General features: G+C 43.1%; 1 protein-coding gene across 1 annotated transcript in view; it reads right to left on the reverse strand.

Annotated features, from left to right (window-relative positions):
- STAG3 (STAG3 cohesin complex component) overlaps positions 1-13866 on the reverse strand; it is a 29182-nt gene extending 15316 nt beyond the window's left edge. Inside the window, exons 1-10 of the mRNA XM_075528171.1 lie at positions 13753-13866; positions 13340-13456; positions 10329-10425; positions 9587-9663; positions 9119-9323; positions 8425-8576; positions 3579-3652; positions 583-706; positions 359-457; positions 88-167 (exon numbers count right to left, since the gene is read on the reverse strand). Of these exons, the coding sequence (XP_075384286.1) occupies positions 88-167; positions 359-457; positions 583-706; positions 3579-3652; positions 8425-8576; positions 9119-9323; positions 9587-9663; positions 10329-10425; positions 13340-13456; positions 13753-13866 (1139 nt within the window). The remainder of the gene's footprint in view (positions 1-87; positions 168-358; positions 458-582; positions 707-3578; positions 3653-8424; positions 8577-9118; positions 9324-9586; positions 9664-10328; positions 10426-13339; positions 13457-13752) is intronic.
- Between the last annotated feature and the right edge of the window lie 820 nt (positions 13867-14686).

Below are 14686 nucleotides of genomic sequence, written 5' to 3' on the forward strand. Positions count from 1 at the left end.
GCAGGGATACAAGTATGGAAGGGCCTCCTTAAATGCTGAGAAGGTAAAAGCCCAAGATAAGGTTGCCTCCCACTCCCCGAGACTTACTGAAGGATAAGTGTCAGTAGTCTGACGGCCTCCACTGCCACATCATACTCTTTGTCCATGACCATGGAAACCATGCGGTCCTGCAGCACGGAGAACACTGTCAGTATCCCGGTCTTCTCATTCTAAAACATCATGCTCTCTTAGAAGTTAAGCGTTTCCTGGAAAGAGTGCACCAGCAGGTACTGCCATACCCATGTAAAAGCACCCACGCAGCAGGAGGAGGAGGAGACCCAAGCAAAGGACAAGCAAAGGAGGACTGTCCCAGTTTCACCTTGAAGCGGCTGGTGAAGAGCTCCAAGCGCACAGTCATGTCCCGGTTGCTGTACAACACTTTCAGAGCCTTCAGGCACTTTAGCCGCACTTCTCGGTGCTATTGAGAAGGGGGAGGAGGGATGTCAACATTTAAGTGCCAGCAGGACCAGGAAAACCTGGACCCATCCTCCAGCAGGGGACAGGCTGAGGGAAATAGCAGGAAGGAATATGGACAACTCCCACCTTATCATGCAGGGTCCAGCCAATGTATTTTAAGTAGCTGTCGGTGAGGAAGGAGGTACTGTAGCTTTCCATCCAGTACCCAATCTCCTCCATACAGATAGCACGGATCTCAGGAAGGACATCACTAGAAACACAAATTAGCCCATAGTATCACCAACCTTGCTTTCTATCCAGCCAGATCTTTCTGTCATAGAAAAATCTATTTCTTGATGAAATACCTTTTCTTTCCTCCTCTCAGTATAACGAAGTTTTCCTGAATCAGCTCTGTACCACACTTTTAAAACGGATTTTGAAAGTTCATTTAACTATTGTTCCAACTGAGTGTATGGTTTAATTGCACTTCAATAAAAGGTAGAACCACCCATATAGAAGATTAGAGCAGGAACAGATGTAAGTACATTTATGTTCATCACAGCACAGGTGGAAACTTACATGCCAATCAGTGGAAGAATGGAGAAAAAAAAGCTTTTGTACACAGAAAGGTATACTACATATCACTGAAGAATAATGATGAAAACTGTGAAACACTTGATGACATGAGGGATTTGGAAGACATCATACTGAATATTAAATAACCTGTTAGATGATACTAAATAGTTAGGACAATCACAAAAGGACAATTATTGTTATAAGCCCACTATTACAAAAAAAATCAAGAAAAAGTTTTCATATCAAAAGAAGACTTCTCCCCCTAGAAAAATTTACTTTAGAGGGCAGCACTGAAGCTGCAGCTCGGGGAGAGGGACATGTCTGATCGAGCACACTGAAGCAAGTGAAGAGGGAGGAAGAGAGAGTGGAGCACATCCTGGCCCACCAAACCTGCTCAGAGCAGCCAATGCACAGAGTGGACCATATGGCTGGCCCCACTATGAGAGATGACATCCCTTGCTGACCCATGGCCCTAGGGAGGGCAACACTGGAGAGTGTCAGGATTGGCCTGGTGTGACCCCACCACACCGAGGCAAAACACAGAGAGCATGCAGCAGAGCAGTGGTGGGGAGCAGAGCAAGGTTCCGAAGGAGTGCAAAGGATAGACTTTGGAGCAAGGGCGTAGCACCTCATTGAACTTGACTGGAGGACACTCCTAAAGGTCAACAAACAGACCTTGTTATTTATGTACAGGTTTTTCTTTATTTTTCGGTCACTGTTTTTTTTTTGTTGTCATTTTTTCTTTTGTCTTATTATCTCTACAGATCTATCTAGATAAGATAGGCTGGATGAACAGTCTAGAGGAGAAAACAACCGGATCAATGGTTCAAAGGGGACATGGGAAACAGGGAGGTAGGGGAAAGGAAGTGGTGTTGACCAACCCAGGGACAAGGGAACAAGTGATCCAAAATCACTGGCAAGGAGGGTGTGAGAGGCCTGGTAGGGACTGATCAAGGGCAGTGTAACCGAGAGAAATTAATGAAACCCAAATGAAGGCTGAGCATGATAGTGGAACAAGAGGAAAGGAAAAGGAAACAGAGGAAAGAGCTAGGAGGCAAAGGGCATTTATAGAGATCTAAATACAGGCATGTACATAACTATATTTATATAGGATGGTGGGGAAGTAGATCTATGTGCATATACTTATACGTTTAGTATTAAGGCAGCAGAGGGACACTGGGCCTCCACTCAAGTACTCTCTCAATGCAAGAACACTTTGTTCTATTAAATTGGCATTCTATGATGCTCACCTTCCCAACACGATCGCTGAAGACAAACCTGTGCATAAGCAAATGTGGTGAAGAAAGCTGATAGTGCCCAGCTATCAAAAGATAAAGCATCTGGGGTCTTAAAGGCTTGAAGGTAAACAAGCAGCCATCTAGCTCAGAAGCAACAAACCCCACATGTAAGAAGCACACCAGCTTGTGTGATCATGAACTGTCGAAGGGATCAGGTATCCAGCATCAAAGAACAAAAAATCATATTATTGTGAATGAGGGGGGAGTGTGGAGTATGGACCCAAGATCCATCTGTAGGTAATGGGACATCCCCTTATGGAAGGGTCACAGGGTGGAGATGAGCCAGTCAGGGTGCAGTATAGCAACGATGAAACATACAACTTTCCTCTAGTTCTTAAATGCTTCCTCCCCCCACTATCATGATCCCAATTCTACTTTACAAATCCAGCTAGACCAGAGGATGTACGCTGGTACAGATAGGGAACTGTGAACACAAAGAATCCAGGACAGATGATCCCTTGAAGACCATTGGTGAGAGTGGGGATACCGGAGGGTGAGGTAGAAAGGGGGAACCGATTATAAGAATCTACATACATATAACCTCCTCCCTGGCAGACGGACAACAGAAAAGTAGGTGGAAGGAGACATCAGACAGTGTAAGATATGACAAAATAATAGTAATTTAAAAGTTATCGAGGAAAGGGTGAAGGACAGAGTAAGGCATTGGGAGGTTGGATAAGTTGTTAAATGCAAAAATGATGATATCGCATGTAAATACCTCTCTCGTTCACAATGATAAGTTTTTAAAAGAAAAGGAAAGCCAGTCAGATGGCTTAGTGAGACTAGGCTAAAGTCTCAGCAAAAGTGACCAACAACTACAGATGTCCGTTTAGAATGCAAGTTGGCGAGTTCTTTCAAGAGGACAAGTAGAAACCTCCCTTGCTCTCGGCACATGACACTGCAGCAGGGCCAGCAGAAAAGGGGTTGCCAAAGTGCCTGCTTCCCCCAGCAAAGTCTTTGGTTCTCTGTTTTTCCAAGTCTCCAACCCAAGGAAAATGGGAGTGGGGTGGAGGGAAGAGGTCTCCGGCAAAACTGGAGAACACTTATCTTACTTTCTTTCCTTAAGAGCTTAAACGATTCTTTGTGAGTAGGGGACAGACTAAACCTTATTAATTTGAAAATTCGTTGTTTTGAGTTTTGGCTCCAGGTACATTAATTCTGGGACTAACCACACAACTCAGGGTTAGGAGGGGCTGGCCCTGTTCACTTCTGAAAGACTCTACAGTCAAGGAGCAGCAGCTTCAATTGTGCAGAGATTCATTAACTCACCGGTACCGATGCACAAAGACACCCCTGAAGAGGGCATTCATCATTCCTTCGATGTCTTCTTGATGCTCTTGCAGCTGGAGGGCAGAGAAACACAGGTCAAACATTCTTGGTACCCTGATGGCATAAGGCCACAACATGAAAAGTATGACTCCCACCTACTTCCTGTGTCCTACATAGGAAACAACCAGGACTCCTGGTATCCTATGTTCCCTTTTATGCCATCTAATTCAGGAAGAATTAAGGAATATCCTCTGGCTGTGAATATACAATTTCTGGACACTTCTAACTTTCCCTTTATGTAAATCTGCCCTCATGTTGAAACAGACCAGACCACCTCCTACTGACAACTCTATCATAATCACCTTCACTTAACATGCAGCTTTTAAATCAGCGAAAAGTTTCAAGTCTTTTCTTGCACCAAAACCAGACCCACAATGATATGATTTTTTGTTCTTTGATGCCTGATAACTGATCCCTTTGGCACCTCGTGATCACTCAGGCTGGTGTGCTTCTTCCATGTGGGCTTTGTTGCTTCTGAGCTAGATGGCTGTTTGTTTATCTTCAAGCCTTTAAGACCCCTTTAAGGCTGTATCTTTTGTGTGCTCACCTCCTTGATACGATCGCTGAAGACAAACGGGTGCATAAGCAAATGTGGCAAAGAAAGCTGATGGTGTCCAGCTATCAAAAAATATAAGCGTCTGGGGTCTTAAAGGCTTGAAGGTAAACAAGCAGCCATCTAGCTCAGAAGCAACAAAGGCCACATGGAAGAAGCACACCAGCCTGTGTGATCATGAGGTGTCCAAGGGATCAGGTATCAGGCATTATCAGAACAAAAAATCATATCATTGTGAAAGGGGGAGTGTGGAGTTGAGACCTAAAGCCTATTTGTAGGCAACTGGACATCCCCTCATGGAAGGGTCTCAGGGAGATGAGCCAGTCAGGGTGCAGTGTAGCAATGATGAAACATACAAATTTCCTCTAGTGCCTAAATGCTCCTCCCCACCCCCCCACCATGATCCCAATTCTACCTTACAAATCTGGTTAGATCAGAGGAGGTACAGTGGTACAGATAGGAAGTGGAAACACAGGGAATCCAGGGCAGATGATCCCTTCAGGACCAGTGGTTAGAGTGGCAATACTGGGAAGGTGGAGGGAGGATGGGGTGACAAGGGGAAACCGATTACAAGGATCTACATATAACCTCCTCCCTGGGGAACGGACAACATGAAAATGGGTGAAGGGAGACATCAGATAATGCAAGATATGACAAAACAATAATTTATAAATTATCAAGGGTTCATGAGGGAGGGGGGAGCGGGGAGCGGGAAAATGAGGAGCTGATGTCGGGCTTAAGTGGAGAGCAAAATGTTTTGAGAATGATGAGGGCAATGACTATACAAATGTGCTTTACACAATTGATGTACGTATGGATTGTGATAAGAGTTGTATGAGCCCCTAATAAAATGAGTAAAAAAATCAAAACAGAAAACCAAACCCATTGCCAGTTGAGTCAGTTCCAATTCACAGGGACCGTACAGGGCAGAACTGTCACCTAAGGTCCCACGATTAAAATTCTTACAGCAGATAGCTTCATCTTACTACATAAAGCAGCTGGTGGGTTTAAACTGCTGACATTGTGGTTAGCGACCCAGTGCACTACCCATTATGCCACCAGGGCTCATCCTTGAACTACAGTTAATTAAGAACTGTAAGCACTTGATTTGACTTACCTACATATTCTAAAAGATAAGCGTTAGAAACCTACCTTGTTTGTACCCTGGGGACTACCTGTATGACTATAGCCGACTAATATCTCAGTGGTTTCCTTGTGTATACTAGGCATTATGCTTCCTAGGTGTGGCTGTTTTGACTAATTTGGGCTATTCAGAAGCCCTGCTTTGGAAAATAAATGTTTAATAAATGTAGTTTGTTTCACAGAAGTGGGACTAGCGGGGAGAGAGAGAGAGAGAGAAAGATTGAGAGAGTAGGAGAGGAGAGATGAGATGTGTGGTTCTCAGTTAGAGATGGTTTTGTCTTCTCAGGACAGTTGGCAGTGTCTAGAGTCATTTTTGGTTGTCACATCTTAGAGGCCAGGAATGCTGCTGGACATCCTACAATGCACAGGACATAAGGATTAGATGCCCATGGTGTTACTGTTGGGAAATCCTGGATTGCATACATAAATGCTGTACTGGGTTATGAACGACCAATTTATGGACAACCCCTACTTCCCTTTAAAGCAGGGCTTCAAATGAGTTCTGTCATGGCCTTAGAAGTGAAACAAGAATTGCCTTAAATGTTTACAATTTGGGTGATTCCTCATGAAAACAGGAAAAAGGCCTGGAGTGGGTTACAGGTTAGTGTTTCATAAGCCTGGTGCACGGGACTAAATTCTTGACAGGACTGGAGGGCTGATTGTTGTCTGTGTGCAGCTCAGGGCGGCAGCAACTTCAAGCCCAGGTTTAGTCAGGTAAACTACCTCTTCACCACAATCACCTTGCAGCACGTGCAGACTTTAGATCACGGTCTTCTACTAAAGGAAAACTAAGTAAGGACCATATGCACCTGTCCTAACAAACTCAGGAACGGACCTAGTGTGATCCCAGTACTGCCCATAAGGAATATCAAGGAAGCAGAATTATATTAAATTATAAAAATCCTTAAGACAACTGACTCCATCTCTTAAAAGTAAATCAATGCATTAGAAGAAGATGGGGGAGGGAATGACAGCAGAAGTATTGTATGAAAGACTTAAGAAATACAGCAACCAAATGCAATCCACAGTTCTTAATTAGAACTTGATTTAAATCAAATAGATATAAAACATATTTGGGATACAAATGGGGACATTTAAATAGGAATTAAGATTAGAAAATATTAAGAAATATTAAATGAGTAATTTTGTTAGATGTGATCATAGTGTTGGGGTTACGTGGAAATATGTCACTTTTTTTAAGAGGACATATTTCATGGCTGAAATACCAGTATATCCCAGAGACGGTCCTTAAAGTAACAAAATAAGAGATGAGGTAAAGATGGTAAAATATTAATTTCTAAATCTAGGGGATGTGAATAGTGTATTTATTGCACCAGTGTCTCTAATTTTCCTGAATGTCTGAAGTGTTTCAACTTTAAAGAAAAAGAAAGAGATGAAGAAAGGACGGAGGGGAAGAGGGAGAGCAGTAAAAGTGGACCATCAGAACTAAATCTACTGGAACCGGAGAAGGGAGGTGAAGAAATAGCCCTTAACTATAGGGATTAGGAAGTCACTGATTTGGAGAGATTAGTTTCAGATGGAAAAAATGGACCTGTGGCTAGGAGCTGCCACAAAAAGATCCAGTGACTTGGGCAATTAAGGAAGTAGGGGAATATGACCCTAACAAGGATAGAAACAGTTTAGAGGAGTGGAAACAAGGAGAGATTCTAGGGTCTATGTACAGTCATAAGTGGGACAAAGAAACCAGTGACGAGAAAGAGGTTAAAGATATAAAGGAGTAACAGCTGAAGAAGCAAAAGTCAAGAGGCAGCATTCTCCCCAGGCCAATGTATGTATTTTCAGCATCTAGGATAGACAGACCTCTGACACCCAAGGGTGTGGAGATTATCTGTCACTGAAGAATGGCGAGAGAATGGAGGTAGAAAATTTCCTTCTCTAAGATTTGGCATAAAGAGATCTACTTTGAGGGACAGGAAAATAGTCAAATGGCACAATCGGACATGGGAGGACCTGCTACCCTCCTGGTGGGGAGTCCCAAATGCTGATGCTTAAAACAACAAAAAGTATTTCAGCCTCCTGAGAGACGAGCTATTTTAAAGTTCACTGAGTGTGAAAGATTCTGTAGGGTGCATGGTCCAATGGTGGTCTTTTAAGTGAAAATAGAAACAGCAAATGCTGACAATATGTCAGGCTGGGTAATTTACTTCTCATCTAAGGCTTCAAAAATGGTGTAAATCACCACCTTTCTAAAGACACAGAAGTAAAGCTTGGAGAGGCCACATAAAGGTCAAGGAGCTAGTCAACACTAGAACAAATTCAAGTCCAGAGTGACTGGAAGGCTTGGCTCATTCCTTAAAACTCTGGCCTCCCTTGCCAGCTGTGGGCTTCTAGTACACCTGTGAGGACCTGCATACAATGTACTTGGCAAGTGAGTTACAGCTTTGCTCTGCACTAGTAAAGGGTCTTACACCACACTTGCACATGACTGTCAACACAGGAACTGAACAAAGGTGGAATTACCAAGAACTCTTGTAATTACTCTAAATTACTAAACTAATTGAGTCCACATCCCAGTCACTTCGGACAGGGTGGGTTCTATAACTAAAAACAACAAAAATCCTACTGCCATGGTGTCAATTCCAGCTCACAGTGACCCGACCTAAAGGAGGAACTGCTCCACAGGGTTTCTGAAGGTGCAGATCTTTACAAAAGTAGGCAGCCTCATTGTTCTCCTGCAGGGCTTATGGGTCTGAGCCCAATTAGCAGCCCACTGCTTAATCCACAGCACCATCTCACTCAAAAGCTCACTGCCAGCAAGTTAGTGCTGACTCCTGTGGGTTTCTGACTGTTAACAGTTCATGAGAGTGGAAAGGCCGACTTTCTCCCGAGGAGTTGCTGGCAATTTTGAACTGCCGACCACGACGGTTCCCAGACCAACTTGTAACCACCACACACCCCACCTGGGTTTCTACACAGGGATCCTTAAACCGTTGCTGAACGTCATGATCTCAGAGGTTGCTTAGGGCCTGTGGCTGGTGGAGTGAAGTGTGTGGGGACTGAGAGGATGGCCTGCTGTGGCGGGTGTGGCAGCTGGGGGAGGGGACAGAAGATGCAAACTACTTTCCTCACCTCTCTGCGCTTCTCTAGCAGGCTCTCCAGCCGCTCCGGTGCTCTCTGCCCTGGCCCCTTGCTCCGTTCAGCCTCGTACTGGCGCTGATTGTTGTCTTTGTGCAGACTCAGCTGGAGGGCAACCCTTACCAGAGAGGTCATTAACTTCATAGCTGTGAGGCAAAGAAGCAGGAGCAGAGTGTCACTTCTCTGGTCAGAGGAGGGAAGTGTGCTCAGAGGGAGAGCCTAAGGGACAGTGAAAGTGAAAATCTGGAGCACGCTGATCCCAGCATTGTAAGACTACTTGTCTTGGGGTGAATTCCGTGCGCCCCCCCCCACCTCTTTCTTTTGGCCTTCTTTCATCCTCAGCACATTCCCAAATGTGAGTTATAAGAAAGATGAAGAGGCTGGAAACTATCATCTGACTCACAGCAATCCTTTAGGACAGGTAGAACTGCCCCTTTGAGTTTCCAGGGCTGTACATTTCTATGGGAGCAGAAACAAGATAGAAAGGTTGAAAACTATCACTGTGATCCGCCCCGTCTTACTAGTGAGATGCACTAATTAGAAACCACAATGCCTTGGGGAGACAGACGGCATGAACTTGAGCAGATAAGATATACCGGTAGGTTGGAAGGAGAATCCAGGATTGAAGGACGGAGGAAAGTCCCACCAAACCCAGGACGACGTTTGTTGAGTGAGAATGAGTGCTCACCAGCCAGGGTGCTGGTGTGACGAAAGGCACGGACTTGGGAGTCTGAAAGGCCAGTGAGCAGGGAGATGAGGTTGTCCATGGGGAAGCCATCGTAGAGGAGGCTGTACTGGCACTGATAGACCAGTGTCTTCACAAACTCACAGAAGCTACTCTGGAACTTCCTCCAGGATGGGCCTGAAGCTGTCAAGGGATAGTCTCCTGAGTCCTATAGGTGGTTTTATAAAACATAAGAGAGTTATTACTGGGTCCAAGAAGCCATGGGGACTTTGATTCTCAAACTAAAAGAGTAAAGATCTCTATGGTATGCTTCGTTCCCATTGTTCTCCCCCACACTGGAGACATAATTTAGATAATCCCTCTATGTCCTTCTATCCCCAAAAGGCTTCTGAAAGGCTTTTCTATTTCCTAGAATCAGGCCTTGTGTTTTGAAATAAGAGGGGCAAAGGGATGCTGGCTGTCTTCCTCCACCTCATTAAACTGCTCTGTTAGGTGACGGATGATCTCCGAGTTGGACATCTTCTTGAACATCTTGAGGGTAACAGTGCCTGAGAAATGGAGGAGATGAGGCCATTACAAGGACAACAATGGAAACCCTGGCACATATCTAATGATGATCTATGGACTACATAGATAAGGACTTGGGTGGAGACTCGGGAGGCCTGAGTCCTAGTCCTAATTCTACTATCATCCCACTGGGTATAGGCTGCCCTTATCTGGCAACCTTTCTGGAAAACCCAAAAGGAATCAAGCAGTGGAAAATCATGATTTCAAAACCAAACAGAAATCAACAAAATTAAGCCAGATGCTAGGTTCTTTTAGTATAGCCTGCCTGAGACTATCGGCCAAAACAAATTAAATCACGGGCTCTGGGGAGCTGGGGGCACCACAGCTTGAGAGACAACTATGGGATGAAGTGGTTGAGAAATGAGAAACAAGAGGCAGACTAAAGGAGTGTCTGATGGTCGTTTTAAAATGTGGGAACACCATCAGCTAGTATATTAGCATGGTTACTTATTTTTCTCCAAAAGGGCATGCCTGTAAACTAACACTGTCCCTACTGGGTCACTTCCCTGATTTCTCAATAAGCATGGAGCTCATCATGAAACTGTTCCTCTCCTTCACTTTCTCCTTTTACTTAGGAAATTACCTAACCTTTTCTATCTAAACAGGAAGAGGTGGGAAATCAAGAAGAGGGTAGGGATCTCCTCACCTTTGCAGCCACAAGATCGAATGAAAAAGTTAATGAGATCCAGGAATCCTGCCTCCTGGTCTTGCTTGTAGCTCTCCAGCCATTCATCCACTAAAGACTAAAAAACAGGGTAGATGACTTCTGATTCTAGAAACATGACAGACTAGAAATCCGGTGCAATCTCTCCTACTGAAGCATTTAAACTGATTAAAATACTGACATATTTTCACATGTGTTGAATCAGAAAGAAGGGTAAAATTTCACAAGGCTCAAAAATGAAGGGCAAGCAGCAATCGTGGGTGGACAGAAGCACTAAAGCTGACTTTCTAACCTGAAGTGTTATCACAAACCTGGTAGACGACCTTAACTGTCAAGATGACTGCAGGGGGTCATCAATGACTACATTGTGTGTGATAGGGTCTTCCCAAGAAGTTTGAGGCTCACCACAAAAGGAAAGTCTAAGAAGGCTCCTACATAAGTTACATCCACATGAAAGTAAGAGTGAAAAATCAAGCTTATGGGGCAGAGGGGGACAATAAGGAAATTAGTTCGTTATGACCGTAGTGTGTGGTGGGCAACAATTCATTGACACTGAATTGATTCTGATTCAGTAGGCGTCCTGGTGGTGTAGTGGGTGACGCTTTTGCTTGCTGACCATAAGGTTGGCTTCAACCAACCAGCCACTCTACAGGAGAAAGATGAAGTTTTCTGCTCTTGTAAAATGTACAACTTTGGAAACCCACAGGGCAGTTCTACTCGAACCTGTGAGTTGCTGAGTAGTGTGGGCTTGCCATTCACTGCTACTAAGTAGTAGGTTCTGACTCACAGCAAGCTTATAGGGCAGGATAGAACTGTCCTCTGAGTTTCCATGGCTGTACATTTCTATGGGAATAGAAAGTCTCATCTTCCTCCTGAGGATCAGCTGGTGGATTTGAACCATTGGCCTTGTGGTTAGCAGCACATTTGAATTTTGGTGCTGACAAAAAATACTGAATATACCATGGACTGCTAGAAAAATGAATCAATCTGTTTTAGAAGCAGCACAGCCAGCAGCGCAAAGATGGTGAGACTGCATCTCACATGTTTTCAAAACTTGACCAAGAGGGACCAGTGCTTAGTAAAGTAGAGTTAGTGAAAAAGACTAAGACTCTCAACAAGATGGACTGAAACAGGGGCTGCAACACTGAGCTCCAAGACAGCAGTGATGATGAGGATGGTACAAGACCAGGCACAGCTTCACTCCGTACACAGGGTAGCTCGGAGTCCAAACTAGCTTGACTGCACCAGACAACATTTGGGAGTTAAAATGAGGTACAAATCCAAAATAAATCAAACAGAGGGGAAAATAAAATAGCAAAGGTAAGATACAGGTAAAGCCCATAAAATGATAGAGATATTCAAGTATATTAGTAACAATTGATGTAAATGTATAAATTTTCTAGCTAAAGGACAAATTAGCAGAATGGATTAAAGAATATAATCCAGTTTTATGCTGTATGTAGGAGACAGACCCCCAGACAGACACAGGAACAATGAAAATAAAAGGACAGAACTAAGTATCGGGCTAATATTAACTAAAAATATAGATACATTAATATCAAAATGATACTTTTTGTCTTAAAGTCTATGGGAAAAAATGTGATAATACAACAATAAAAGCTTCAATACAACAGGAAGATAAAAAATATTCTAAATCTGCCTGCAAATAACAGTCTCTTTAAGTCACCTACTTGAATTGTAACAAAAATTGATATCAACTGATCAAATAAACAAAACAAACAACAACCAAAAAGAAATATCAAAGTTACACTTTTGAGCTCTAAAAGATCATTTTACCCCAGGGAATAATGTACCCAATACATTGGGGAGCACACCTTCTCTTTGCCTGTCCAAGTGTTGGCAATCAATTAAACGCCACTCTACACACTTCAAAGCCCACATTCCCTGACTACAATACAATAAAGTTAGAAGTTGTTTTAACAAGCAAAATTTGAAAATTTTAAGCTTTTCTAAAGATCGACATCATATGTTAGTATGAGTGAGTGACTCAAGCAATGCTAACTGAAATAAGTTATAGAACTGTGTATAGTGGATGTTTCATTTATATAAATTAGAAAACAGGCTCATTGGTGGAAAAACGCTAATGAAAGTCAAAGGAAGGATTAACATGACATTCACTTTAGTGATTATCTCTGGGCAATAAGGGGCCTGTGATGGGTAAAGTGGAAAAGATACTTGATACAAAACTCAAAATCTACTGCTGTTGAGTCAATGCCAACACAGTGACTCTGTAAGACAGTAGAACTTCCCCCTGGAGGTTTTCAAGAATGTGGATCTTTATAGAAGCAGACTGACTCATTTTTCTCCCAAAGAGGAGCTGGTAGGTTCTAACCACAGACAATTCCATCAACACCCCCAAATTCTTGACCCAGCATGCTGCATGGCTCCTACACTTGATACCAAAACAAAATAAAGAACTGAACTCATTGCCATTAAGTCGATTCTGACTCACAGCAACTCAAATCTATAGGATGGAGTAAAACGGCTCCATGGTGGGTTTGACCCAACAAACTTGACTTGTTAAGCAGCTCAATGCTTAACCCAGTGTGCCACCAGGGCTCCTCATACTTGACATAGCCCACTGCTAATGCTTCATTTCTTGAGAGAGGGTAAAGATCTGGGTGATAATTTCATTTTTAAAAGTACATATAGGCTCTATACACTTTTGGATGAAAACAATTTCAAGAACATACAAAACGTGAGGAAGGAAAATAATTAGGTATAAATGTCAAAATGACACTAAAAGGTGACAAAGGAAACTGTCCTGTTAATACTCTTGGGGGGGGGGTCCTTTTCATTCAAGGTTTTCCTTGTTTCACTGTTAAAAAAAATTCTCCACGTGTCTCAACTCTTTCCTGCTGTAGTCCATGTTCATTAAGATGCCTACATCAAGTCTGTAGATACTTGTCCATATTATCCGATCCTTCAAAGGGTTAGACAGTATTGAGAGAGAGGTGATACACTCCACTTACCTGCATGTCACTTTTGGCAGCTCTTACCGCATCAAAGAGATCACTGATGGGTGGCTCTGAATCTTTCTGGTGGTGGGAACGGACCATTTGGGACCCCTTCCTTGGTTGTTTTACCACCTATTAAGTGTAAAGCAAGCAGGAATATGGAAAAGGAAGAAAATGTTAATGGTCTCATCATTACCACACAGGTAGGATTAAACTACTGCTTCCACAGGTGAGCTTGACTCAGATAGAAGGGCTTTAAAATTTTTTTGTTGTGAACTTTATCACTTGTAATCTTAACCCCATTTCTACCCTCTATACCTTAATACCCTCTTCAATGTTCTCCTCAAAATTTGCCTTCTTCCTGCTTCCATCCCTCCTTTCATCAGCCACATTCCAGACAGGTTGGAAAAGGAAACCGACCAACTCACTGCAGCTCTGAGTGGCCGTTTCGCTGCTCTCTTCCTCACACTGCGTTTCAAGCTGTCTTCAAAGTCACTGCTTTCCTCAGTCGATGTGGAGTCACTAATTCTATGAACAAACATGGTTCTTCTTAGCTAGAATGCCCCATAGTCCCACGTTATAAAGTGATCATGAATTATCATTTGTCTGATTATAGTCCTCTTCCATGAAAAATACTCTCAGATTTTCTTAAAGAAGAACTTAACCTTCTACTATGTCTAAAACACACACACGTTTTCCCTTAAAGCAATGGAGGTAAAGAAGAAAAATCTGAGGTGGGTAAAGGACAACTCTTTCCTACTATGCTAAGTAGGAGATAAAATTATGCTAGGCAGGCATCGAGATCACTGCTGTGTGTGAAGGAAGATCATCATGACTCAGGAAGTCAAATGCTACTCATATTCAGGAGGGCTTCAAGAAGTTCTTGGCAGAATTCCATTATCATTCAGTTCCATTTTTTTCACCAACTTTCTTTTTTAATCACTTTATTGGGGGGCTCTTACAAATATTATAACAATCCATCATTCAATAGTATTAAGCACACATGTTGTACACATGTTGCCATCAACATTTCCAAAGCAATTTCTTTCTACTTGCGCTCTTGGTCTCAGTTCCTTTTTTCCCCCTCCCTCCCCAACCCTCATAAATCCTTGATCAATTATATTATGTTGTGTCTTACACTGCCCATTGTCTTCCTTCACCCACCTCTTATTTGTCCCCTTGGGGGGTTATATATCCAACCTTGTGATGGGTTCCCCCTTTCTCTTTACCTTCCCTATTGCTACTCCCACTACTGCTCCTGAGGGCTTAATCTGTCCTGAATTCCATGTGCTGAGAGCTCTTATCTGTACCAATGTGTGTACTGGTCTAGCTGGATTGTAAGGTAGAACTGAGTCATGGTAG

This window comes from Tenrec ecaudatus, chromosome 12 (genome assembly GCF_050624435.1).
Source record: "Tenrec ecaudatus isolate mTenEca1 chromosome 12, mTenEca1.hap1, whole genome shotgun sequence".
Classification (NCBI taxonomy): Eukaryota; Metazoa; Chordata; class Mammalia; order Afrosoricida; family Tenrecidae; genus Tenrec; species Tenrec ecaudatus.